We start from the raw sequence: 27,816 nt of genomic DNA, 5'->3' as shown, positions 1-27,816 counted from the left end.
AACAAAAACTATATAAATTTCTGAATAGTACATGACCTGAGATTTCTATCTTAAAATGAATGTTAATTCTTCAACCATACTCCTAGGCAATATGGATAAAACACATACTCTAAATGCAACAATAATGATAACAATAATAAAAATAATAATAGTAGATGTGAAATATTTTAACTATGTAAAGATGTGTTACATTTGTTTATGATGTGAATATGACTTTAACTGTGTAAAGATGTGTTACTTTTGTTTATGCTGCATTTATTTAATTATATAAACATGTGTTGCATTTATTGTTTAAACTGAATGGCCAATAGCTAGGCATGAGAAAGGATAGGCGGGGTTGTCTGGCAGAGAGACTAGGAGGAGGAATTTATAGAGAATGGGGAGAGAGGGACATGCCTGGGGCAAGAAGCCAGGCAGCCACCAGCCAGCCAGACAAAAGACACAGTGAAAGTAAGATATACAGAAGGAAAGAAAAGTAAAAAGCCTGGAGGCAAAGGGTAGATTAAAACAAAACAAAACAAAACAGGTTAATTTAAATTAAAAGAGTAAGCCAGAAATGAGCCTACGCTAGGCTGAGCATTCATAACTAATAAGTCTCTGTGTCACTATTTGGGAGCTGGTTGCTGGCCCAAAAGAAAAAGCCTGGTACAAATAAAAGTAAGGAAAGCTTAATCCTACACACCTATAGTTCCAGGACCTGGAAGTAGAGGCAGCATAATCAAAAGGCCAGCCTCTGTCACATAGTAAGTGTGAGGGCTATCCCAGGCTACATGACACCTGTCTCAAAACCAAACCAAAACAGGGCTGGTGAGATGGCTCAGTGGGTAATGACACTTGATGCCAAGCCTGATTGTAGGGGTCACTCTAATCACGCCTCCTGGGGCTGGCTACAGGTGTACCTAGGGCGTGGACAGGGTGACTTGAGGGTAGTTTAAGAGTCAGGGACACATGTGGGAAAGCCCCTCTTTTCCCTGCTGCTTTGGCTTACTCTGCTTTCCTGCCAGTTGGTTAAGTGCACAGTAAGTAAGGCATTTTCCCCAATAAATATATCCTAACCATTACCTGACTACGTATTGGTAATTAATGCCTGATGATGTGAGTTTGATTCGTGGGACCACATCATGGAAGAATACTAACTCCTGGAAGTTGTCCTTTGATTTCCACATGTATGCAGGGATCTGTATGTGCCCCCCACCCAATAAATAAAGGTAATAAAAATTTAAACAAAAAGAATGAAAGAAAAATAAATGTTAACAGCAATTCTAAGCAATACTCAGAAATTCTTTTGTAGTGTGATCTAAACATTTGACATGGACAACTTTCATTAATATTTATAAAATATATTTTATCTATTAAAGTTTTCTATGCAGGGCATGGTGGCATACATCTTTAATCTCAGTACTCAAGAGGCAGAGGCAGAGGCAGGTAGATCTTTATGAGTTTGAGGTCATCTTAGTCTATATAATAAGTCCCAAGCTAGCCAGGGCCATATAGTGAGACCCTCTCTCAAAATAAGTAGAAAGAAATTTAAAATGTAGTACTTCTGTTTTTCACAACAGCTTTTTAGAAAAATAATTTACCCACTTGAAGTGTATAATCCAATGATCTTTAGTATATTCACAAATCTTTGTAGCCATGACCTTAATTATTTTATCTAACCCTATCATATGTGGTCTGTTTCTGTGATTAGCTGTTTTAATTCAGCATAGTGTTTTGCAAGGTTCATCCACATTACAGCATCTATTAATAGTTCATCTTTTTAATGGTTGAGCAAAATTTACCCCATTATTTATCAATTCAGGAGCCAATATACATTTGGATGTTTTAACTTTATTGTAGTGAAGCTATGAACATTTATGCCAGATGTAATACGGCCATGCTTTTATTTCTCTTCACACAGAGATGGAATGCAATGCTGGGCCATAGCCGGGTCTGTATTTAATCCTTGGAGGCACGGCCACTGTATCATTGCACATGGTCCCCAGCTGTATACGAAGGTTCCAGGTTTACTTGGCTCTAGTACCACTTGCTGCTGTATGTCTTCAACTATCTTGGTGGAAGTACTCTGGCATTGTGGTTTTGACTGGTGTTTCTTCGGTGTTTGATGATACTTACTCTTTTATGGGGATTGAACCTAGGGTCTCATGCATACTAGGTGACTACTCTACTATGGAACTATGTTTTCTGACTATTGTACACTTTTTAACTGTGCTACTTTTAGTACTGAATTATAAGATCTCTTTATACGTCCCAGAAAGAAATTCCTTAATAATAGGTGGTTTGAAATAATTTTCTCCTGTTGTGGGATGGCTACTCATTTTCAATTAGTGTCCTTTCAAGTTACTGAGTTTAAGCTCAGGCCTTGTTGCACAAAAATGGGTAAATGGTTGGGTGGCTTACTAAGAAGTGGAAAATATAGGATAAGTAAATAAACTAGGAAATAGGGAGAAAAGTGTGGCAATGGTAAAGGCAGGTAAACACTGGACTAGTCCCGATGGCTGTTATGAAATAAGAGTTCTGTAAACTTGCTATGGGTTGGACACAAATTTAGCTTTAAATTGTCTAATAGTTTATGTGAAACAGATGATTTTATCAGACAGATAAATCATAGTGTCTGTAAGAAAATAAAACAAACTAGTCATAATTACTACTGTTTTATTACCCAGATAATGAGATTTCCTCAAAGATTTCATAGGATTTAACAATGTCCTGAATGCTATCCTTCCAAAAGAAACTTCTATGGGTTACAGAGGGCTGTTCTTTTTTTTTTTTTTTTTTTTTTTTTTTGGTTTTTCGAGACAGGGTTTCTCTGTATTGTTTTGGAGCCTATCCTGGCACTCGCTCTGGAGACCAGGCTGGCCTTGAACTCACAGAGACCCGCCTGCAGAGGGCTGTTCTTACTGTTTTCCCTTATTATAGATGGCAAGCATCAGGAACAAAGAGTAACCATGAGCCTACAGGAGCCAAAGTCATTTAGTGTAGATGTGTTGTTTGCACTGACAGCTTTTTGCTCTCTGTTAGAATATCTAGAGAGGCAAAGGATACACATATCTTGCAGGCAATCTACATGGTACTTCAGGTAGCTTCAGGAACAAACCAGGAGGCAGGAGATTTGAAATCCAAGTGTTACTTGTTTGCAAATTAAAAGTCAATCACAGGGCCAAAGAGCTGCTCAGTAGTTAAAGAGTGCTTACTGCTCTTGCAGAGGACCTAAGTGCAGTTTCCAGCACCAACTGGGTGGCTCACATCTATAACTCCAGCACCAGAGGATCTGATGCTCTCTTCTGGCTAACCTGGGTACCAGGCATACACTTAACACAGGTAAAACATTTAACACACATAAGAAAAGCCAATCACATGTTTTAACTGGTCTTTTGAGAAGAAAATAAAGTTTTGTTCTTTCTTTGGGGAGGGGATCCAAACAATACCTGCATTTGAATAGGATGCCATACACCCCCTACTTAGAGGTAAGTCAAAGGACCATGAGATAGTCAGAGGCAAAATTCTCTTCTGGAAGCTATTCTGAATCCAGTGAATGCAAGATAGACTGTCCCAGTTGGGCCAAATGTTGGTGTGAAGAAACAGATATATGCACAGACATGTTTCAGCCTAATAAAATCAAAGCGGAAGCAGACTTCAGCGGCACTCATTCCTGCACTCTAAGCTAAGGAGCATGGGAAATGCACACAAAGTAAGACTGTTTCTAACTATGTAGGATTAATTATGAATTACAAGTTTAGGGCACAATGCACACAGACAGCAGGTATGGTCTTTCCAGTACTCATTCTGTGGTCCACAAACTAGGACCCCGCACCTAGCAATGTTCACAAACATGTTCTGTTGGGGCAGGACTGTACCTGTTTGTTTATGCCTTGCCTACTGCTGCTTCTGCTTTACGATGGCAGACTGAGAGTTATGGGAGACACCCTACAGCTTACAAAGTCTGCAATATTTACTGGCTGGTTCTTCATGGAAAAGTTTGCTAACTTCTACTCAGAGAGTAGTAAAACATCCATGTTGTAACAAAGCAATGTAGCAAATAGCATAAATACTACTTGTCCATTCTCCATGGCTCATCCAGACAAGGTCTGGGTTATGAAAGAGCAGGTCTGGAAGCTAAGGGAGTCAGAGCTCTACCACCAAGCCCCAGGAGTTACTTTATTAGTTCAATCCACCTGACCATACATAAAATTAACCAAGGTGAGTAAGATAGAAGAACTGGAGATCAATCTTCCTTGAAGTCCTTAAATAGCTGAGGAATTTTGATCTTTTCAAGTATCTTACAAGTTGGGGAGCATGACTAGCATTTAGTCAGAGAGTCTGGAAACAGAAAGCTGCTAGGAGTGAAACCCAGGACCGAGGAGGCTCCTGTAGCCTCACTCTCAGTGGGCTAATGATGAGGGCAGTTTCCCTAGAGACTTCTTTGCCAAACTTGTTACTAGGTGGCAATACTTTTGGTGATCTGTAGTGATATTTTGTTTATGATGTTACAAATAAAGCTTGCCTGAAGATCAGAGTGCAAAGCTAGCCACACTGGTCAGCCATAGAGGCCAGGCAGTGGTACACAGCACTTGGAGACAGAGGCAGACAGATCTGTTAATTTAAGGCCACCCTGAGCTACACTAAATTGATCCAGTCTAAGAGAAAACAGAGCTCACACGGAGGTGATCTTAGCACTTGGGATCCAATGCCTTTAATCCCACTAGAGAGGAATATAAGGTGACAGGAGACAGGAACTCAGTGCAATCTGAGGTTTGGTGGTGATAGATATAGTCTGGAGATGCAATCTGAGGATGGGATAGCCCCTTTGGTCTGAGGTGAGGTGAAGTAAGAGCTAGAGGCTGGCTGCTTTGCTTCCCTGATCTTTCAAGTCTCTTCCCCTCCCCCTGCTAATATCTGACTCTGGGTTTTTATTATTAAGAATAATTAGAACTCATGCTACAGTGATCACTGCAGCTCCTGAGACTAACCTATAGCTACATGGTAGATGTTTTCCACCATGAGATCCAAATGACCAATGTACTGTAAATAAAGGGCAACATACTTCTGGGGAAAGGATGTAGGATTGACACTTACCTGCTGTTCAGAACTCCCAAGATTTCAAAGATGATAAGCTCAAACATGGTGCACGAGAATGCAAAAGTCACGGAGAAGATCACCTGCACCACATACTGGCGCACCTGTTAAAGGCCAGATGTGGAAGCCAGTCATTTCCTTGCCTGAACTTCTGAACTGATAATTTCCCAGTGACCAGTCTACAAACCTGTGTAGAATTTCCCGGTCTTTAAAGCAGAAACTTGGGTTAAACAATCCAAGCGGGCAGCACTTGGAACCATGGCTGCCTCCTACTGGAATCTTCTTGTGGTTGGGGAGTTTAAAGCACAAGAGGGCGAAACGACTAAGCTACAAGCAGCATCTAGATTCCTGATGCCAGTGACAAAAAGAAAAAACATTGCATGCATGTCTAATGTTAAAAGGAATTCTTACTTAGATGCTGCAGAGCTCACATCAGCTCTGGAACTCTTTCCTAAGAGGCCTTATAAGATACAGATTCTCTAGAATCTGGGCTCTTCCAGACAGTTCCCAAAACTCCCAAAACTCGAACAACTTAGCAATGGCCCCAAAGTATCCAGATAACTAGGCAGTGAAAATTTTATTAGAAAATGGCCAGCATATGATACTATTCTTTTTTGAATCCAAGGCTTAAAATAAGAATCAGAGTAGCTTTGGAATTTGGGTATTAATTTAAACTTGAAGGCTGGCAATTGTAGACTGAAAGGGAACTTCCCAGGCATTAAAATTAAATACCCTCCTGAAAATATGCATCTGCTTTTGGTGTATATGGCTCCAACATGACTAAGGAATGACCTTCCTTGTTCTTGGTTGTTTATTTATTTTTTTCGTTTAAATCACCCAAACCAGTAGGGCCTGGTGGTACAAGCCTGTAATCCTACTACTTGGGATTTTGAAGCAGGATTGCTGAGTTACTGGTCAGCCTGAGCTATATAGGGAGTCCCAGGGCAGCCGGGTTACATAGCACTGTGATAAATTAGTATGTAGATAGATAAATCAATCTATTAGCCAAAACTAATTATAACATATAGTTTCATAATTGCACATTCTTGATTGGCACAGATTTTCTACTTGAGGAAGTGAACACAATCTTTTTTGTTTTGTTTTATTTTGTTTTGAAGACAGGGTTTCTCTGTGTTGCCTTGGCTGGCCTCAAACTCAGAGATATGTCTGCCTTTGCAGTGATGGGGCAGTGATGGTGCCCCATAATCTTTTTTTTTTTTTTTAATTGCTACCATTTTTCTTGTTCCATTCTAAATAACCTAAAGCAAAAATGGTTTCTTCTTACCTCATAGTCCTTAAACAACTGGCGCATGAAGAAAAGCCACCCAAATCCAAAAAACAGTATCTGGGGGAGAAGAAAGACAAAATGTCAAATATATTTTCTTTTGACAAATGCCCCATAGAAATTATTTTATGACAAAATGTCTGTTACCTAGATAGTTATTTTTAGAGATTAAAAATGAGATGTACTTATAACAATGGAGACACTTAGATGCTCTTAGAATTTTTAAATTATTCATTGTATAGAATGAGTTTTAAAGTAGACAAAAAATGGAAATACATGTATAATGCTATAAACCAGTTTATAAGCTAGAGAAGTCAGTAAACAAACAAGGGCTTTACTCAGCATCAGGCTGGTGCCATGGGCCATACTAACCAAGAAGAATGTCAAGCTTTCACAGAAGTAAAGCTGTTTATTCCCCAGAAAAAGAATCCCGGTGCATTATGCTTCTTATGGCTCTCCCGAATGATGGTGAAGTGTGTCTGTACAGAATCAATTGCAATTCCCAGTGGCCTGATTACCTGTTACATGGATGTTCAGGAAAACCCAGCCAACTGCAGTTTCCTTTAGATACCAATGATAATTGCTAACAATAGCCCAGTCCAAGCCCTACTGGACCATACCTTGCCTTCCCCATTATATGTGTTCAGCCTCCTGTTTCTGCAGAGTACACCTATTATCTGCTGATGCTGGCACCCTGCACCCAAGTTATGGGTTTCCATTATTCTTTTCCTACACCTTACTCCAACAACCTTCCAGGGTTACAAATACTATTAAAGCTGCAACTATAGAATGCACCAAGCATTTAGGGCAGGTCTTCATTGTTCTGTCATCAAAGCTGGAACAGTAACAGAGGGCCAGTAGTACCTAAACCACAGTTTTAGTTTTTTTGTTTGTTTGTCCAGTTACTCATATCCCCACCCTCACCCCCTGTGACAGGGTTTCACTGTGTACCCCTGGCTGTCCCAAAACTCACTCTGTAGACCTGACTGGCCTTGGACTCACAGAGATCTGCCTGCCTCTGTCTCTTAAGTGTTGGAATTAAAGATGTGTGCCATCACTGCCTGGGCCACCATTCTTAAAATAACATATAAAAACCAAAAGACCACAGGTGAAGAATGCTGCTACTCAGAAAGAAACAAATGCAGCAGGTCCTAGTTAGCCAATTAAAAACCATGAATACAGAGGGGCTGTGGCAGCACACACAAGACTGGCGCAGGTTTAAACCAGACAAAGTCCTAGCACTGAGAAGGGAGTGGACACACAGTTTTAATCCTAACCAAGAAGGTATTTGCAACTGACACCTGCTAGAAAGGACAAAATAAGTTTTCTCCAATGGAGGTAACGGGTTATATCAGCCACACTCCAGGGCCATGCTCAGAAATAGCTGGCCAACACAAAACAGATTCTGTATTTTTGCCTTACTGATTTTCTTGTTTTGAGAGAACAAGCATACTTTTGGGTGAGTAGGGAGGTGAAGAAGATCTGGGAAGAGTTGAGGGAGGGGAAGAATACCATCAAAACATATTGTATGAAAAAATTATTAAATAAAAAGGAAAAATGTGCTTCTGGCAGCTGTGTCACAACAAACTGACTTCTCATTAGATGTCACTAAGAAGTCTCTCTGAGAGTGCTGCTGCCACAGTACTCTCAAGTCCAAAGCAGGAGAGGTCACTGTGAAACCCGTGAAACCAGCAGGGGACTAGGGAAGCCAATGCTGACAGTGACAGTGGCTGCTGCAGCCCCGAGCATAACAGCAACCAGCCCGAGGATAGGTCTCTGTGAAATCCTGATTCTGGGACCATGAATCATGTGAAATCAACTGTCTGTGCAGGTAGTATGAACTGGTCCAGTGTAACTTGCCAGGCAGCTCAGAGAAAGAAAAAAACAAACATACAAACAACAACAACAACAACAAAAACAATGACAACAAAACCAGGCACGATCAAGAGGTGGAAGGCAAACTGCACAAGGGAGTGGTTCACAGGTTGGATTTGGATGCCAAGGGCACAGAACACAAGATGATAAAACCCCCAGGCAATCTCACAGAAGGGACCCAAATTCTGAGTCTTTGTATTTTGAAAATGAAGGTGGGTTTCAAGAGCTAAATGAGAATGGAGTACTAAAGATGGGAATATTCAACAGAAACTTTCCTCAAAAGTTTTGGATGATTTAACTGAAAACTTACCCACAATATAGTCTGGACTCTAATTCCCATCACCACCTCAGTTCCTAAACATGCAAAAGTCATTTAACTTTATCTCGGAGATGCAGGGATGGTTCAGCATACACAAGTCAATATATGTAAATAAATTGCATAAGTGAACTTAAGGATAAAAATCACTATCACTTCAATAGATGCAGAAAAAGCCTTTAGCAAAACCCAATATACCTTCATGATAAAAATCGTAGAGAGAGTAGGACTGGAGAGAACATAACTCAACACAACAAAGGCTATATATGACAACCCACATTACCCTCACTTTAAATGGAGAAACCCTGAGCAATGCCATTTAAATGAGGAATGAGACAGGACTGCCCACCATCCCCACTCTTTTTCAATATAGCTCTCAAACCATCAGTTAGAGCAATAAAGCAGGAAAAGAAAATAAAGGGATATAAATAAGAAAAGAAGCTAAACTATTTCTATTCTTAAGATGAAATATCATACTTAAGAGATCCCACAAAGTCCACCACAGAACTCTAGAGATGATTAACAACTTCATCCAAGTGGCAGGATACAGAATAAACATGTACAAATTAATAAATTTTCACATCAAACATTGAGAAAGAGATCATACACACTCCCCACTCACAATGGCTTTAAAGAAAATAAGGTACCCGGAATAAACCTAACTAAGGACCTCTACAACAAAAGCTTTAATTCTCTCAAGAAAGACACTAGAAAATGGAAAGACAGTCTATGGTCATGGATTGGTAGAATTAAAATTTAAAAAATGACCATTATGCCAAAATGGACTTACAAATTCAATGTAATCCCAATTAAAAAAAAGAAAAAAAAATCCCCATCTCATTCTTCACAGAAATACTAAAACACTACTTACTATCCTAAAATTTATTTGAAACCACAAAATACCCAGGATAGTCAAAGCCATCCTGAGCAAAAAGAACAATGCAGAGGGATTACCATTCCAGACTTCAAGATGTATTACAGAGGTATAGTAATGAAAACAGTATGTTACTGGCACTGAAACAGACATGCAGACCAATGGAACAAAATTAAAGACCCAAACATATAAATACAGCGATATGATATATGACAAAGGTACCAAAAGCATACACTAGAGAAATAGCATCTTTAACAAATGGTGCTGGGAAAACTGGACATCCACATGCAGCAGAATAAAATTAGACCCATATCTATCACCTTGCACAAAAAACTAAGTACACATGGATAAAAGACCTCAATGTAAAACCTGGAACATGGAAACTGCTAGAACTGTCCTATAAAATACAGGTGTAGGTAAGGACTTTCTGAATAGGACTCCTTTTGCCCAGAGATTAAGGAAGGCAACTGAACAATGGGACTTCATACAAGTAAAAAGTATCTGCACAACTATGGAAACAACCAGGCAAAGGAATCGACAGTGGGAGAGAATCTTTGTCAGCTATATATCTGGCAGAGGATTAATATCCAGATACATATAGAGCTAAAAACTAGAACCTCCCCAAAGAAAACTGTTCTAAAACAGATCCACGGTGTTCTCAAAAGAAGAAACAAAACCAGCTAACAAATGCCTCAAAAATTCTTAGCAATTATGGAAATGCAAATCAAGACAACTTTGAAATTTCATCTCTCCTAGGTCAGAATGACTAACATCACCATCACCAACAACAACAAATGCTGAAGGATGATGCAGGGAAAGGGGAACCCTTTTCCACTGTTGGTGAGATGGCAAATTGGTGCAGACATTATGGAAATCAACATGGAAAATTCTCAAAAAACTAAAAATAAATCTACCATATGATCCAGCTATTCCACTGCTTGACACAGGTCTAAAGACTCAACATCGCACTCCACAGATACCTTCTCAGCCATGTACACTGCTGCTCTATTCACAACAGCTAGGAAACGGAAACAACATAAATGTCCTTAAACTGATGAACGGAAAATGAAAATGTGGTACATATAGACAATGGAATACTATTCAGCTGTAAAGAAAAGCGAACTCATATGACATTTGCAGGCAAATGGATGGAACCAGATCATACAATATTGAGTGAGGTAAACCAGACCAAACAAAAACAAGACATGTTCTCTCTCATCGTTAGGTTCCTAGCTCCAAATCTTCAGATGTGAATATATAACCCGGAGGAACCACAGAAACCAGGAAAGTAAAGAGGTACTAGAGAGAAGAATAGCAGAATATGAATAATATAAAAGGGAAAATAGAAAAAAAGGACTTTAACTGGGAAGAGGTCAACACGGAAGGAGAAAGAGGGAGGAGAGATAAAAACACCAAAGATGTTCAAGAAAGCCTTAAAGAAACATTATTTTATAATTACCTAAAGGCATGTACTACATAAAGCACACGCCTTTAATCCCAGCATTCAGAGGCAGAGGCAGATGGATCTCTGAGAGTTCGAGGCTAGCCTGGTCTACAGAGTGAGTTCCAGGACAGCCAGGGGGGCTATTGTACAGAGAAATCCAGTCTTGAAAAACAACCAAACAAACAAAGAAAAAGAATCAAGCAAGGAAAAGGCAAAGGAGGTGGGGACAGGAGGATGGGGCTTTCTAGATAGCAAAGATCATGAACAAAGACCGCTACCTGGTGTTGGTACACACTGGCAACTACATGGCTGGGTGGTGCCAGAAGATAATGTCTATGAAGGAGAAAGTTTAAAAACAAGAATAAGGAGGAGAACCAGCAGACCAGTCACCGAGAGCCCAGCACACCACCTGAGGAGCTTTAACTATTCTGGAAAGATGAGTGTCACCAAGGCAGGAAATGGCATGGCGAGTTTTGTTTCATGTAACAACTATGGTAGATTGTAGGGATCTACAATTTGAAGAAAACAACTCTAGGAAGAAAAATGTTACAGGAGGCTTTGGAGGAACTCAACTGAGAGTGGCAAAGCTGGTTACAGAAGAGGCAGCTACAGACTCAGGAACATATCAAGGATGACAAGATCTAACAGACATGGGACGTTAGGCAAGAGAAACAAACAAAAATTATGTTTATATGATGAGATAGGGAATGGGATGGGAATGGAGGGGGAGGGGGAGAGGGAGAGAGGGACAGAGATAGAGAGATGGGGGGGTAAAGCTTTAATGTGTTATCATGTGCTCCATGACAAAGCCTGAAAGGACTTGTAAGTTACAAGCACATGAATGAGCAATCGAAGCTGGTATGGTTGCCCAGGCCTGCAGTATGGGCTTCTCAGGAAGCAACACAGGGGGTTCCCTTGAGCACAGAAGTTTGAGGTCAGGTTTGGGCAACACAGTGAGACCCTGTCTTAAAAAAAGAAAAATAAAAGGGCGGGGGATTGGAAGATTTATTGTATCCAGGATAATCATGAATTCTGGCAAGGTTATAGAGAGGAAAAGTAACTTCAGTTTTTTGTTCCAAATGAACTGGAACCTGCATGGCTTATTAAAAACAAAGCAAAACGAAATGAAATGAACAGTCTTAGAAGTGTGCAAATTAGACCCTTGACCTTGGCTTACAGTGTACTGCTGGAACTTACGAGAGTACGCTGGACTTGACTGATAAGTCTGAACAGTTGAACTGATGGCTCAAGACAAGTTAGATGACAGTCACTTTTATGAAATGACTTAAAGTTTGGAAAGTAGGATAGATTAAATAAAAAGACAATGATCGGCAGAAGAATTATCAGGAATTACCTGGAAAAGACACATTTCTTGGATATTTGTTCATGCTTCTATTCATTAGCTAGTATTTATCAGCAGTTAATATGTGCCAGGTGCCAGAGATAGACTAGTGACTGAGAAAGCAAAAATGCTGCTCTTAAAAGGTTTATAACCTACGAAGGAGATAACAAGTAATTACAAGACAGTATGGCAGCCCATAGGGAAGTGAGTGAAGGGTATTATGTTGACAGGAATCGAAACATCAATCTAGCCTGGTCTGGGAGAAGTTCTTGGCTATCCAAGCTGAGATCTGAAGGCTGAACAGCAGTTGGCCAGGAGAAAGAGAGGAAGGGATGAGGGAGAGGATTCCAGAAAGAGAAGAGACCCTGGAAATCTGGAGGCACAAAACTAAAAAGAAGTTTAGGAAGTCTATAAAGTATTAACATGAAATGAGGACATGGTGACTGAGAGTCAAGGCTAAAGAGCTAAATAAAAGCGTTTTAAGATAAGAGGCTGTGTAAGACATACTGTGGACTTCGTGCTTTATTCTGTAGCATGGTGAACAAAAATGTCTAAGGCAGTAAGTTTTATAGAATTTAATTTTATTTATTACATGTGTGTGCACATGCAGGATCATTTTAGTGCACACACAGTATACAGAGGACAACTTGGTTTTCTCCTTCCATTGTGACCACCAAGAATCTAACTCAGGTTGCCCAGCTTGTGCTGGAGTGCCTTCACCTGCTTAGCCATCTCACTGGCCTGAGACAATAGGTTTTGATATGAAGCCTTTGATTTCATTTCAAATAAACCTTTCAGTTCATACAACATGGGAAAAATGGTATACATGTTGCTTTCCAGTTAATCACATTTCCCTTTCTATTAAAACAAGACTTACTAGGTCTCTACCCTCTGCCAGCAACTGGGTCAGAAGCCCAGGAATACAAGACAGAGTCAGAAAGATACTATCTTGGATTTCATGAAGAAAATAAAACAGAAATGAGAAAGAAAGTGGCTGGAATAAAAGGCCATTTTGGTTATTGCTAAGGGGCAAGTAAAGCCTCCCTGAAGTGACTTTGTTTTTGTTTGTTTTTTGTTTTGTTTTTTCAAGACAGGGTTTCCCTGAACCTTTGGAGACTGTCCTGGAATTTGCTCTGTAGACCAGGCTGGCCTCAAACTCACAGAGATCCGTCTGCCTCTGCCTCCAGAGTGCTGAAATTAAAGTCTTGTGCTACCACTGCCTGGCCTGAGGTGACATTTTTATTTTCATCAATACCTCAATGATGATAAAGTAGCCACATAAACATGGGTAGGGAGCATTCAATACAAAGGATTGCTTGAGTTTTAGATCTCAGCAGTTTGGTCAGTTAAATTTAATATTTCATGTGGATATATTTGCAAACATTAAAGGTTAAGGCATAAAAGATTAGAAAGCCATGTTCTTGAGTTAACTTTTGAATTATATTCATGTTAACCTCACAGGTAAAAGTGAATGGCATTTTTCTACTTATACTTTTATTTTTGTATTCTTAAGGTGCTGGGAAAGGGCACGGGGTTTTGCACATTCTAATCAAGTACTACACCATTGAGCTACAAGTTCAGTCCTTTGACATTTATATTTTTCCATAAAAAATGCCACTTAAAACTTAACTATTGTTATTTTTCTCGACTCGATACTAAAGATGAAAGCCACCCTGTGTTGCTATCAAGAAGAACAGGAGGTGTGGGGATGTTTTAAACAGAAAGACTGTGTGTCCAGAATTTTGTGTATTTACACATTTGAAAACTATGCTGGCAACAGAAACCATCAAATGTACTTGAAAGGTATTAATTCTGAAAAAGGAAAAACAGCTATTTTATTTGAGCGGTGAAACGGAGTGGCTTTGTCTTGTTTCATATTTTCATTGTTGTTACCGGAGTTTTCAAGAGGCAAGGGCAATGCTCCGCAGAGGGAAGCCTTAGCATGCAGCAGTACAAACCCTAAATGTTTGTAGGGCCCAAACCCAAGAATGTACCTCACTTAGGTTCCTGAAGGGATCTGTTTCTTTCTCCTGACATTTGGATGCAACGAAGAGAAAAATATTTTACTGGAAAGATGAAGGGGTAAGAGCAATAACCTGAAGAAGCTTCTGCAGCCGCTGCTAGTTAACCATTATTTAGTGATCGCTTGCATTGGGAGGTGAGTACACAGCAATGCATATGCGTACATACATGATGTCAACACCGTGATAAACATTAGCGGGGTGGGGGCAACCCTTGGGAAAGAAGCATGAACCATAGAGAAAGCAAGAGGCTCACTAGATGAAGAAGCTACTGGAGAGCAGGACCTGTCAGTGGCTTACACTCCCTCAGTTTTGTGTAACAGTGGATGTCGACTGTACAGAAGAATGGAGGTGGCCAACTGAGAAGAAACGAGCCAGCAGGGGACAAAGGATGAGGTGCCACTGCACAAAGGAAACGTCAGACTTGGAAGCCGCAGAGGCAAACACGTCGGCACCCGGATTTGGCTAAGCTCACACAGGTCACAGCAGTCAGCTCTGGTAGCCACGCGGCCGTGGGCCTCCCTCCGGGAGCCACGCTTCTTCGGGAAGCCTGGGGACGCTGTGGGAACTGCCCCCACCCGTGGCACCGCACCCCGGCCCACGCTGGGGCCAGCTGAGTGTTCCCCCCCCCCCAAGCGGACCCGCGAGTCCGGGGCATGCACGCTAGGTGAGTGACAGGGTCACCAGCCAGCCCTAACCACTCGGGCTAGGGGACCGCTGAGCAAGCCCGGGGTCTCCCGAGCGCACGAGGGCGGGCGGCGGCTCACCTGGGAGGTGACCATGATGCTGGAGTCTATCAGGAAGCTCATGGCGAAGCCTCGGGAGGCCCATGCCCAGCTGTCTACACCTCAGGGAAGGAAGACAGTCCACCTGCTGTAGTCGGCGGCCTTCGCCCCCAGCCATCCGGGCTGGCCCGTCGCGTGCTTACGCCATCAAGCTGCGCCCCGGCCAGCCAATCAGCGATCGCATCCCCGGTGGGCAGGGCTGGAGGCGGGGCTCTGCTCCTCTCGCTGGAAGCCGCGGGCGAGGCTTGAAATCCCAAAGCAAGTGCGAGTCTGTTTAGTAGGCAGAAGGAGCTGAGGCCCGAGAAGCAACGTTTTTTAAGTAGTACTGCCTCTAAAGGTACTGATCATAGCTAAAAATACGAAGTTAGCAATTTCTGGACTGAGAGTTGCGCGAGGCACTGAGTTACGCCCCCGCCCCCCCCTCCGCCAGCACTGCAAAAAAATAAAAAGTGAATGTAATGAATTAGGCTTTTAAATCAATCCATGTATTGTAATCCATGTTACAGCTTTTGCTTGGTCTAAAAACAATGTCGCAGCTACAGGTAGAGGCATGGTGGACAGGCAGGTAAGGTGTTTCTCAAACATAACCAACTCTGATATGACAACAACAGAAGTACCCCGCCTGCAGTGAGTGTGCAGTGAGGAAAACTAGCGCGTGCGAATCCCGCAACTGGCGAGCGACGGGCGCGGGAGGGCAAATTATTGGAACATGATCAAAGATGATGCTTTGAAGGGACAGGAAGAGGGAATTGAAGGCTCGGGAACCTGAGAAAGAATGGGTTGCACTGATATAGCCCCAAGGGATGTTTGCAGCGGGGCGGGGGGGGGGAAGACTGGAAGTTTCACGAAGGCAGATTTTAATTCAAAATAGAGAATAATTATTTAGGAGTCTGAAGGTGGGTTATTGTTAGAAAGTAGTTTCCCCCTTCACAACGGACTGTGAGGCTGTGGCCCAAATACAAAGTGAATCACATCGCCCCTGCCCCCGCGCCCCATTTAATGAAGGATCCTCATTCCATGTACTGCAGTGAGGCTTATTCTTTTCCCACTAGAACCCTGGCTCGTCTTTATAGTCCCTGGGGTCTCCTAGTCCAGGAAACTGGCTCCAGCTCCAAATAACGCTGGGTAGGAGTGGCTGTAGTTAAGGCTGCAGTCAAGACCTGGAAGGGGGTGTGACTGTGTTGTGGGGAAGGCTAGTATGTAGACTCGGAGGGCTCAGATTACTACAATATGAATAAATGAGAACACTCCCTCAGGTTGCTGCACATAAAGAGAGATGCCTTTCTCTGATCTGAAGTCTGTCCTACGAAGCAGCTTGCCCTAGTTAGGGTTACAATTGATGTGATGGAATACAATGACCAAAAGCAACTATCAGAGCTGGTGCAGAGGCTGTGGAGGGTACTGCTTCCTGGCTTTCTCATAGCCCAAGACTACTAGCCCAGCTGGATGGTAGTGACACACACTTTTAATCCCAGCACGCAGGAGGATCTCTGTGAGTTCGAGGCCAGCCTGGTCTACAGAGCGAGTTCCAGGACAGGCAAGGCTGTTACATGGAGAAGTCTGTCTTGGGGGGAGGAGGCGGGAAAAGTACCATCCCAGTGTGGCACCACCCATCATGGTCTGGGCCCTCTTCCATCAATCACTAATTAAGAAAATGTTCTACAGGCTTGTCTACAGCACAATTTTATGGAGGTATTTTCTCAATCGAGATTCCCTCCTCTCAGATGACTTTAGCTTGTGTCAATTTGACATAAAACTAAGCAGCACACAGTCCTATCCCTGTTCCAAAGAGCCAGGAAGCTGTGGAGGCTGCCTTGCCATGAGAATGTCTTAAGCCAAAGAACTTTGTGTTGCTGGCCCCATATAACAGGAAGCAGGCAGCTGCCTACAATGTGGTACTTAATTGTCATTCAAAGCTATGGGATAGTGCAGGATATGGGAAATTTTACTTATATAATCCTCATGCCTAAATTATTTTGTATATATCTCTCTGATCTATAATTTGTGAACAAAAAGAAACACACACAGAGATGAAATTTAAAATGAATACGTAAGTTGAAATTGATAAATAAAAGAAACAATAATAGGGACTGTTCGGAATATCTGGCCACCTGTCCTCTGTGCCTGCGTGGGACAGAAAGTTCTCCCTACTGCTAGTACTTCCTGCTCCAAGACTAATGACTTTCTAGATGGATGCCAGCAAGGCATTCACTCGGTTTAGGTAAGTACCTACCTTTACCATGGCTTGTGACTTGACACCGTGACTTTGGCAAGGCAATCAGAAAGGAGGGTAATGCTGGAGTTATTTCAAGGTCTGAGATAGCCATTACTTATTATCCTGATATATAACCAGCCCATACACTTTTTCATTTCCCACAAAATGGCCCACAGTGAGTGCAGTGAACCAAATGTTTTCTCCCTTAGATTCTCATATCGAAGCCCTAATGTGATGGTATTTGGAAGCAGAGCTTGTGGGGTAATTAAGTTTGGTTCAGTCATGAGGGGTGACACTCTCATGATTAGTGCCGCTACAAGGAGGTACACAGACTAGAACGTGCGTGTTCCCTCTCCCCTCTCTCTTCTCCTTTACTTAGCCCTCTCCCCTTTCCATCACATCATGTGCAAATACAGCAAAAAGGCAGCTGACTGTAAGGCAGGAGGACTATCACCAGGAAGTGACAATGTTAGGACCTCGATTGTGGACTTGCAGTCTTCCAGAACTGTGGCCAATAAATATGTGATGTTTAAACCACCCAATCTATGGTATTTTGTCACATTATCTTGAAAAAAAGGCAGTTAAGATGATTTGTCATATAGTTTTCTTTCTTTTTTTTTTTTTTTTGGTTTTTCAAGACAGGGTTTCTCTGTGTAGCTTTGGAGCCTATCCTGGCACTTGCTCTGGAGACCAGGCTGACCTCGAACTCACAGAGATCTGCCTGCCTCTGCCTCCCGAGTGCTGGGATTAAAGGCATGTGGCACCAATGCCCGACCTGTCATAGTTTTCAATTAGAAATATATCATGAACATTTTCTCATGCTAAAGCCTTTTCATTTTCATTAACTCAATAGCATTCCAATACTTGGTCATGATGTGATTTAACTACATCTGCGTGGGGGGGGTAGAGAAAATTTTCATATACATGTATGTGTGCATGTGTAGAGACCAGCGGTCAACTGAAGGGTTCCTGTTAAAATGGAGAAGTGTGCCAGACACACTGTGGCCTATGGGCTGAAGATGGATGCCCCAACATTGCAGAGGAACTTAGGGTGACTGTCCAGGTAGTGAGATGTTCTGTCAAATCTAGAGTTTATATATTATCCTTCTGTGGTTTTTGATAGACTTGAAGACAGATAGTTATGGTTATAATTTTCTTCAGTTATTATAAAAGATGTTACCCTTATCTTTTATAATGTCTCCATAAGAGGAGATGATGGGTAATGTACTGTGTATGTCTATCTTATTGATTGTTAAATAAAATACTGTTTGGCCAATGAGACAGCAAGTTAGATGGGACTAGGAGTCAAAGAGGATTCTGGGACATGTAGTAGAGAATGATCCAGGCAGGAAGTGACATAGCAAGGAGATTCATATTTAAAGAAGGAGAAACAGGAAGCATGCCTCTTTTCCCCTCCGCTCCTGCTCCAGTAGCACAATGTGAACCACCAGCAATGAGGGACGCCTAAGCATCCGATAAGATAAGTCTTATAAAATGTATAGGTTTATGATAGTTAAGACTGAGCTAACAGATGAGAATCATAGTCATTGGCCAAGCAGCTTTAAACCTAATACAAGTTTCTGTGTATTCACTCGGGTGGGCGGCTGGCGTAAAGCTCACATGTGGCGGTGGGGCTCAGGCGGCTTTTAGCAGAAAGATTTATCGTAACAGTCAACCTTGAGTGTCTTTTTGTACCCTTCTCCATGTTCTCTGACTTATTATTATTTTTTTTTTTGACGGCGTCTTTAAGTGAATCTGGAGTTTGCCAATTTGGCTAGACTCGCTGCTCAGCAAGCCTGTCTCTGCTTCTGTAGCATTGGGATTGCAGTTGTGTGCTGCCCTGCTTGGCTTTTTTACTAGGATATAGGAGATCTGAACTCAGGTTTGCATGCTCTCGTGGCAAATAGTTTACTACTGAGTCATATCCCCAGTTCCTCAGTCTTCATGTTTGATGCTTTTCGTATCGTTTGCTATAATACAATTATGTGATAAAATATTTTTTTATTTTTAATGCATGTGTGTGCATATATGCACGTGTGTGTGTCTGTGTGTGTGTGTGTGTGTGTGTGTGTGTATGTGTAAAACACAAGACATAGCCTTGAATGTCATCCTCAGAAACTCCATCCATCTTTTTCGAGAAAATGTCTCTCATTGGCCTGGAGCTTTCGTGGAGGCTAGACTGACAGCTAGTGAGCCCAGGGGTTCTTTCTGTCTCCTCCTCCCTAGCTTTGAAATTACAGGTGTGCCTCAGTAAGGCAAGCACTTTACTTATTGAGCCTCCTGTCCATCTTCTACATGGCAAAGACTATGAACCACAAGTAATTGTTACAGAGATTCGTTCCTGCCAGCCTGGTCCCAACGCTGCTTCAGTCCCAAATGAACACATAGATGCTATATTAATTATAAAACTGTTTGCCGGTTGCTTGGGCTTCTTATTGGGCTAGCTCTGTCGTAATTATTAACCCATTTCTATTAATCTATGTATTTCCACATGGTCTTATCTTACTGGAGAACGCCTGGTGTGTCCTTTCTTTCCGGTCTCACAGGCATCTGTTTCTGCCTACCTTTCCCAGAATTCTCATCTCTGAGTTCCACCTATCTTCCTGCCTTATTGGCCTACAGTGTTTTATTCATCAACCAATAAGAGAGACATATATACAGAAGGACTGCCCCCATCAAGTAATAATTTATCTAAACTTTCAACTTTCTCTAGGCAAGGGACTTTCACTGTATGTGTCCCCAAATCCCTGGACACATACTGAACTCTTTTTAGCTAGCTCCTGTGGCAGCTAGAGTTGAGGCTGTGGACTTCTGCAACAGAGTAGTGGGTGGCTGATGAACTGTGGGTGAGAAGGCTGCCATCTACCTAGCAATTGCTTTTAGAGTTTTGTCTTCTACCAATCGCCTAAGACCAAGTGGGCATGGTCAAGTCTCTCAGAGATGCTGTATTTCTGTTCATACTTCTGATGGCTACCTACTTTGATACCCTAATTTTTTTCTGCATAAATGATTCATACTATGTCTATGTGGCTATTATAATTTATATCAATGAAAATTAACACTTGTTTTGATGATTCTGGTCTCTTTGTTTTGTGTCTTTATTTGTTGTACAGATATTTTTTTAACCCTTAGAACTTTAGAAGACAGATTGCTTTCAAGCAACACATGTGATCCCATGTTTTCTGTATGCTAACAGAATCAAGAAATCAGGTACTTCTACTTTCTCATGTTTGTCTTTTCCCCCAACCCCTCCAATACAACTCCTCAGTTTATGTTCCTATAATCTATTACTTCAAACCTTTAAGAATTACTAATATATAAGTTGTAGCTTGTAGCTATATTCACAATTGCATGTAATTCACCATACACTTAAATGTATTTAGTAATTATCTTTTGCTTCTTGTACACTTTGCCTCTGTGATTGTTTTAGCATTTCCTTTATCTTTGGCCTGAGTGAATAACAAAATATTTTTTCTTTGAAGATGTTTTGCAGTTATGTTTTTGTACGGTTTAGAGTGTCTTTTGTTTATTTACTTACTTTTTAAATTCATTTGTTCATTCATTTTGTATGTGCATTTGCGTGTGCTAATGTCCATAGTGTGCCCATGGAGGTCAGAGAACAGCCTGCAGGAGTCAGTTGTCTCCTTCCCCCATGTGGGTCTGGAGATTGAACTTAGGCTATCAAACTTGGTGGCAAATTCCTTTACCCCCTCACTGGCCAGAAAGTACCTTCTGGTTGCACTGACTCCTGAGTGAAATTTTATCTATTTGGAGTTCCTGGGTTCTATTTTCATTTTCAGTGTCCTGTAGACATCCCATTATTTCTTAAAATTTGATATGATTATGAAAAGTACAATGTCATCAAAAGTACAATCATATATTTCCTCTTTTCCTGGAAACTTAATCTTGTTATTTATAGTTTATTCTACCCCTGATATTTGGAGCCATCTGAGGGAAATGACCACTCAAATATGTTGGAGGAGATGGTATATGACTTCCATGGTTAGGTCACCGAAGACGTTGAAGATCTCCTTGATCTTTTGGGTAACTTGCTCCAGGGTAATCAGCCACTAGGTCATTAAGACACTCAAGTAGCCTCATGGAGAGGCCTGAGGAGGGCCAATTTGGTAGCATCAACTTGAGTGAGTGGATTCCCCCATAGCTGTCAAGTCTTTGAGAACATCAGTCTGATCAATACTGGATTGTAGTCTCACGAGACATCTCTAGACTGCTCCAGGCCTGACCCACAGGGAGGCTGAGAGATAATACGTTCTTGTTTGAAGCCACTATGTTTTGGAGTGGTTATTACACAGTAATATATAACTAACATAAGTCATCACAAGTAATATTTTTGCTGTATATTTGTGTGGAATTATCTGAGGGTTTATTATGTAGCCTTGATTTTGTTTCTTTACTACTCAGCAAACACTATGGATTTTGAGTTTTTGTTTCAGACCTACTTAACCTCAATGTATCAGTTTCTGGAAACAGATCATGATAACTACTATAACGTCAATCTTGACATCTCAGTGGATTTATACAAGAAAGGTTTAGTTTTTTATTCAGGCATTGTCCAGAAGTTCAGATAATGAGGACTGGTAGGCATGGAGAGCCCTCTGATCTCCAGTTGTCCAAAGATGACATCTTCCTAAGATGATATTCAGAGATAGCTCCATTTACAGTTCCTAAGTTTACACTCATATAACCTAAGACTTCAAACCTCTAAAAAATATATTAAGAATTATTAGTATACTATATTATATAATATGTAGTCTAAAGAAACAGTAATACATGTAAGAATTATTAATATATAACATTATACAATGTATAATATTAAGAATAACTACTATATAAGAATTATTAATATATAACATACAAGTTTCAAGTTATAGCTTGTAACTACACTCACAACAATTGCATTTATTCACCATATGCTTAAATGGATTCAGGTATTTAGTAATTATCAAAAATTCAGTAAACAACTTGCTCAGCAGCTCTAGGAGGCTCCTAGGTGAAATGAGGGAGAATATGATTCAGCCAGAGCAGAAAGAGTCTCCCAGTCAGCTGAGTGTGTTTCCTCTCCTACTCCAACAGGCCTCAGGGACAAACAAAAGCCACACACATTGTAGGCCACTCTGTTAGAGGCTGGCTGCAGGTGTGTCTGGCCACGCCTGTCAGGGCGTGGTCAAGGTGAGGTCAGGATGACATGGGATAGGTTCTTAAGAGGTGGCAGGCACATGGGAGGCCCCTTCTCTCAGGCCTCACTGCTCGGCTGCCCTGGGCACACTCTGGCTTGCGTTTGGCTGGTATTTATCTGAATAAAGGTATCTTGACCTTATGGACTATGGATCATCTTCACTCACTTTATACACACCTGGTTGGCCTTCTCAGGAGAGAAGCAAAAGGATAACATATGTGAAAGCATCTTTAACATGATGGTTTCTATCTTCAACATCCAGGAATTTATATGCAAACCTCTTTTCCTTTATTTATGACAAAGGAAACCTGTTTGCTTTCAAGCCTGGAAACCTGGGACCGTTAGGGAACCACTTTTTCAGACATAGCCTTAGTTAGTGCCAGCCTGCTTTGTTGCTGTGTAGAGCTTGGCCACTTATCTTATTCCTGTCCTGGGTGGTCTCAGTAATTCATTTATGTATTCATCAAATGTGACTATGTCCCAAGTATTCAATATGCAGTGATAAGTAGGATAAAATCTCTGCCCTAGCAAATTAAAACATTAAAACATTTACATGTATTTATTTAGTGCCCCCCCCCCCGTGTGTGTGTGCACATATAGGTACACACACACACACACACACACACACACACACACACACACACACACCACACACACCATGGCATGTTTGTAAGTCAGAGGACAACTTGTCCTTCCATCATGTAGGTCCTGGGATTCAAAATCAGGTCCTTATGTTTGGTGGCAAGTGCCTTTACCCACTGAGCCATCTCTCCAGCCCCAATGAAACAATTTGGTAAGTAAGAACAACAGAAGGGTTCATGGGTATCAAAGTTCTGCAAAGGAAGTAACAACTAACCTTTTCTTAGAATTTGTGAAATTTCATAAACAAAGACACAGCTCTGAAACGATACAGCATTTATTGGTTTCTGTGTGCCAGAACTATCTGTACTGGACACTCGATGCTGGTTCCTTCAGACTAAGGCAAATGCATGCAGAGAGACGTGGAGGATGAGGTTTCAAGGTGGTACATCCATGTAGCATTGCTGCAGGCAAGCAATGTGAGTGATTTGGGCTATGTTAAATGGGGGAGGGAGCGAGAACTCTGGGGCAGCTTAGCAAATTGAAGGAAGGCTAAAATCCGTAGTCTGAAAGAAATAAGTACCAGGTATTTCCTGAAAATCTGGATGTTCAAGAACTTGTGCCATCATAAACGAATTCCAACCAATTTTCAGGTTCCTGTTATTCCACACGTGAGTAACATTCTAGGGACTGTGACTGATTAGCCCAGTGGATCCCCAAAGCCGACCTCCACCCAGGAAATCAACTAAGAATCCATCAAGAGGGGCTAGAGAGATGGCTCGACACTTAACAGCACTGGCTACTCTTCCAGAGGATCTGGGTTTGATTCTCAGCACCCACATAGTGGCTCACAATCCCAGGGGATCTGATGCCCTCTTCTGCCTCCCTCAGGCACTGTATGCACACGGTGCACAGACATACCTGCAGGCAAACACCACACACACACAATGAAGTGGTGGGGTGTGAGGAGGATCTGCCAGGTCTATACCCACCTGCAGAAGGGGGTTTCCTTGCATAAATTGGGCTGTTAGAGCAGAAGAGAATATCAATTGGTGAAAAGAGCTCTTATCTGAGTGAGTAGGCACAAGCTACAAACGACTGTGTCAATCATAGTAGGGAATGAAGAATTACTAAAGAGTTTTGACAAGAGCGGAGACAGGATAAATCCCAGGCAGAAGCTTCTGACTAATTTTACCTGGTTATCAGTTTATTTTCATACTCAATGAATCATTTCATTTCTTCTTTAAATTCTCAGGGGCAAGAAAGAAAGCACATGTTATCTTTTTGCTTCTCTCCATGGACTAACCAGGCGTGCCTTTATGTTTTTCCCTGCTAGAGTAGGAGAGGAAGCGTACTGAGCAAATCTCAGCTGACTGGGAGAATCGTTCTGCTCTGGCTAGATCATATTCACCCTCATTTCACCTAGGAGTCTCCTGGAGCTGCTGAGCAAGTCGTTTGCCAAATTTCAGGAATTCTGTAAGCCAGCTTTTCAGTTCTTTCACTATTAACAACTAGACTGTATAAACCTAAAAGTGGCATGAAGGTAACATACACTCAAAGCTTCCTATCTTCTATTATTAGCTTTAGTCCATGAGTCAGCTTTACATCACTTTGACAAAACACTGGACACAGGCCATGAGTAAAGGAAAATAGTGCTGTTTAGCTCACGGTTTGGGAAGTTCTGTGGCATAGCACTTGCAGCAGCTCAAATCCAGTGAGGGCTCTGTGACAGATGGAAAATGTCAAAATCATATGTTGGAGTAAGCAGTCATATCTCAAGCAGGAAATAGAGATTTCTGAGAGGGACCAGGGTTGCTCCTTTTGTAATCACTCTCTTCATAGAACTATGAAGGGGTCAGATGAGAACTACTGTGGGGTCATGTGAGAATGACTTCATGCCACCGATGACCTAAGGACCTCTAACTAGGTCCCTCCTCTTAAATGTTCCACCAGCTGATAGGGGACCAAGCCTCCTATCACATCAACTGTTGAGGACATTCAAACCACAGCACTGAGGTTAGTTATATCTACAGAACATTGCATATACAGTGTATGATAAGGAAACGTCACAATGTGCCACTGGACATTTTATTACTCTGCCAGTGATATGGTACGGGTAGCTCAAAATTGATAACAGTGAAAGAATTTACACAAGTCAAGTAAGAAACACACACAAGCCAGGGCTTCTTTACCTTGGAGAAAGCTATTCAACATTTACTCACATACCATACTCCCTTCCTTTCCCAGACCCCAACTCAAAAGAAGAATAATTAGAAACTGAGGCAGTCTTTTTACTTGATTGATAGGTCAAAAGAAAAAACAAAGGTGATTAAAAGTCAAGTTAGTTTTATTTGTTTTGTTAACAATCTACCATGTAGTTATTAGTTCTGACACCAGAATGGAGAGGGTTGGAAAGTACAGGATCCCCATCCCAGTGTTGCCACTCATGAGCCATTTCCTGGTGGAGTTAACTTTGAATGCATCTCTTAGCTCACTCTTTACTGGTGTTTCCCAGATGGACAAGAAAGCACACAGAGAAGGCAAAAAAGTAGTTTCCTTTTCTCTCCAGGCAAATGGATGGATTCTTATAGAATCTGTTTTCTGCCCGGGCAATCTCCTGAAGACTGTGGGACTCTAGTCTGTCCCACTCACACCTGGTGGCCACTATCAGAGATGAATGGCATCCTCTCCCAGGCTCTGGGAGTGGTAGTGTCAAAAGCAGTGGAGTCTGAGTTGTCTTTCAGATAGCTTCTCTCTTTACTTAATTGTTGGATCTAGAGTTACCTTTCCTTTATCCCCTCCATTCCCCAAAGACATTTTTAGTTTTACTACAGTAATTTCAAGAAAGGGAAATCTCCCTGTCTCTTCCATCGTAATTTCTAAGCACACACTACATCTTATAGAACATATTTACACTCAGAGGAGTTTTCCATCCAACCTGTCCCTACACGTTTTTATCTAGTCTGTACTAACTTTGGCTGGGCAATCATTTCACATGAAATGCATAGAGGGCTAGTTTGAGTCAGAGGGAGATAAGAGGAGGATGGAATGGGAGGTGCTGTTGAGGTCCTGGGCTGTTCTTGGCCCACACAGTGTCCGTCAGACCTCAGGAACTGAAGAGGAGCACTGCTCTGCATTAGTCTTGCCCTTTGTTTTCCACGTGGCTCCAGCCGAGCTGTTCCTGTGTGCTTATCTTTCTTCTGCCATGAATCAGTCTTAGAGGTTGACACATCCTTCCTTCTCTGCACAGGAACTCTGCTAAGATGAGCTCCTTGGCATCGCTTGCAACAACAGGTTCTCGAATGATTAAAGGTGCTCCTTGTTTGCAATGTGATTCTTAGGAGTTCAGGGCCATCCCCTCATTTTACTCGTTGTCCCACTTTTTATCAGCCTCTTGGTTTAATGAGCTGTGCACTCTTAGGGAGTGACACCTATCATTGCTTCAGGATGTACTTTACAATGTCATCTTACGGTTTGGCAATGCCTCCCTTCTTTTCATTTCCACATTAGTAAGTTTTTCAGAAGAAGAATTAGACCTTGTGAAGGAGGGGGCTTATACTCCCCATTCACCTAGAGAACACTGTCACAGAGAGCAGAGGAATGACAACTTGGCATCCCCAGAGTTAAAAAGAGGCAGCCACCACACCTCACAAAATGTCAATGATTTTTTGTGGGCCTCCAAGCCATATTAATCTTCAGGAATATTTGTTCAGTGCTGTGTTGGATACATCACCTGAACATCAAGGGCTAAAGTCATGAAACCCAGATAGGTCTTTTTACAAAGCACAGATGCTAGGGATTACCCAGGCAATCCTGCAACTCTCTAACTGAACTTTGAGTGACTCAGCTTTCCTGGTGCAGATCTCCCCGATGGTGATGTTAAGACTATCAAGTCCTTAGCCCCTTTCCCCTGGGAGCCACACTTCTGTTATCTTGCTAGTCATCTTTTATTGGCAGGACCATGTGCTCTAGGGGGTTATTTAATGAGGGCCCGAGTTGGAAGTAAAGCTGGACTAAGAGAACTCAGAAGCACCATGATCCTGGGTCAGTCATGATTATTTGCCCCCAAACAGAGAGCACGGATGCCCCATGAAGAACACGGACACACAGGTACCTCTGAATGGGACCTCATGGGAGCTATGTGGCAGCTAAAGAGGAATCTCATTCCAATCATTGAAGTAATTGCTCATCTATCGGGGGTCATTGTATGGAATCAAAATTTTGTGGAGTCTTTTCTGAGAAAACTGGCTTCTAGGATGTCTACCTTGAAAAACTCTCACCACGTAACTGAGGGGGTAGGTGGAAACTCTCACCACTTATCTGTCCCCACCCTGTCTTACTGCTGTTGGGGAACCTCTCAGGAAGTGGCAACATAAAGCAGATTCCAGGCCTGGCAGCCAACTCATCAGTCCTTCTGATACCCCTGGAGGTAGGCAGGCAGTGAGTGCCATTGCTTGTTTGTAGACAGAAAACCGAGGTATAGAGAGTATAAGAGACAATGACAACACAGCAACTAACTGGCAGAAATAGAAAGACAATCCCTGTTGGGTGCTTGTGTCTGTCTCATCATCATAGACTTCTTTTTGTTGGGAAGGTCAAAAGGGGAGTGTCCAACGATGTGGGGGCCCAAGCAAGTGTGGGCAGTGAAGCGAGACACCACTTCATCTGAGGGAATGCCCCATTCACACCCACATGCAGCCAAGACAAGGAGCCCAACAACCCTCCCCACAGCTCTGCAACTGGCTCCCAGCAGCCCTGGCAATGTCGCCTTAAAACAGGATTTAGCTTTTTCTTTATTCTTTTTAAA

The 27,816-nt window shown here is 41.9% G+C and overlaps 1 protein-coding gene and 1 long non-coding RNA gene across 2 annotated transcripts in view; one reads left to right on the top strand and one right to left on the bottom strand.

The window, feature by feature from the left end:
• Gphr (golgi pH regulator) overlaps positions 1-15,054 on the bottom strand; it is a 38,761-nt gene extending 23,707 nt beyond the window's left edge. The window contains exons 1-3 of the mRNA NM_001246813.1: positions 15,001-15,054; positions 6,362-6,421; positions 5,077-5,180 (exon numbers count right to left, since the gene is read on the bottom strand). Coding sequence (NP_001233742.1) covers positions 5,077-5,180; positions 6,362-6,421; positions 15,001-15,042 — 206 coding nt within the window. The 5' untranslated portion in view covers positions 15,043-15,054. The remainder of the gene's footprint in view (positions 1-5,076; positions 5,181-6,361; positions 6,422-15,000) is intronic.
• Positions 15,055-18,652: 3,598 nt separating this feature from the next.
• On the top strand, positions 18,653-27,605 carry LOC118239187. Its single transcript, XR_004771599.1, has 3 exons — positions 18,653-20,443; positions 24,346-24,485; positions 27,083-27,605. It is a non-coding gene; the product is annotated as an uncharacterized LOC118239187 (long non-coding RNA).
• Positions 27,606-27,816: the final 211 nt, after the last annotated feature.

Source organism: Cricetulus griseus, assembly GCF_003668045.3.
Source record: "Cricetulus griseus strain 17A/GY chromosome 1 unlocalized genomic scaffold, alternate assembly CriGri-PICRH-1.0 chr1_0, whole genome shotgun sequence".
NCBI lineage: Eukaryota > Metazoa > Chordata > Mammalia > Rodentia > Cricetidae > Cricetulus > Cricetulus griseus.
Note: the sequence above shows the minus strand (reverse complement) of the source record. Positions and strands in the feature narration are given on the sequence as shown.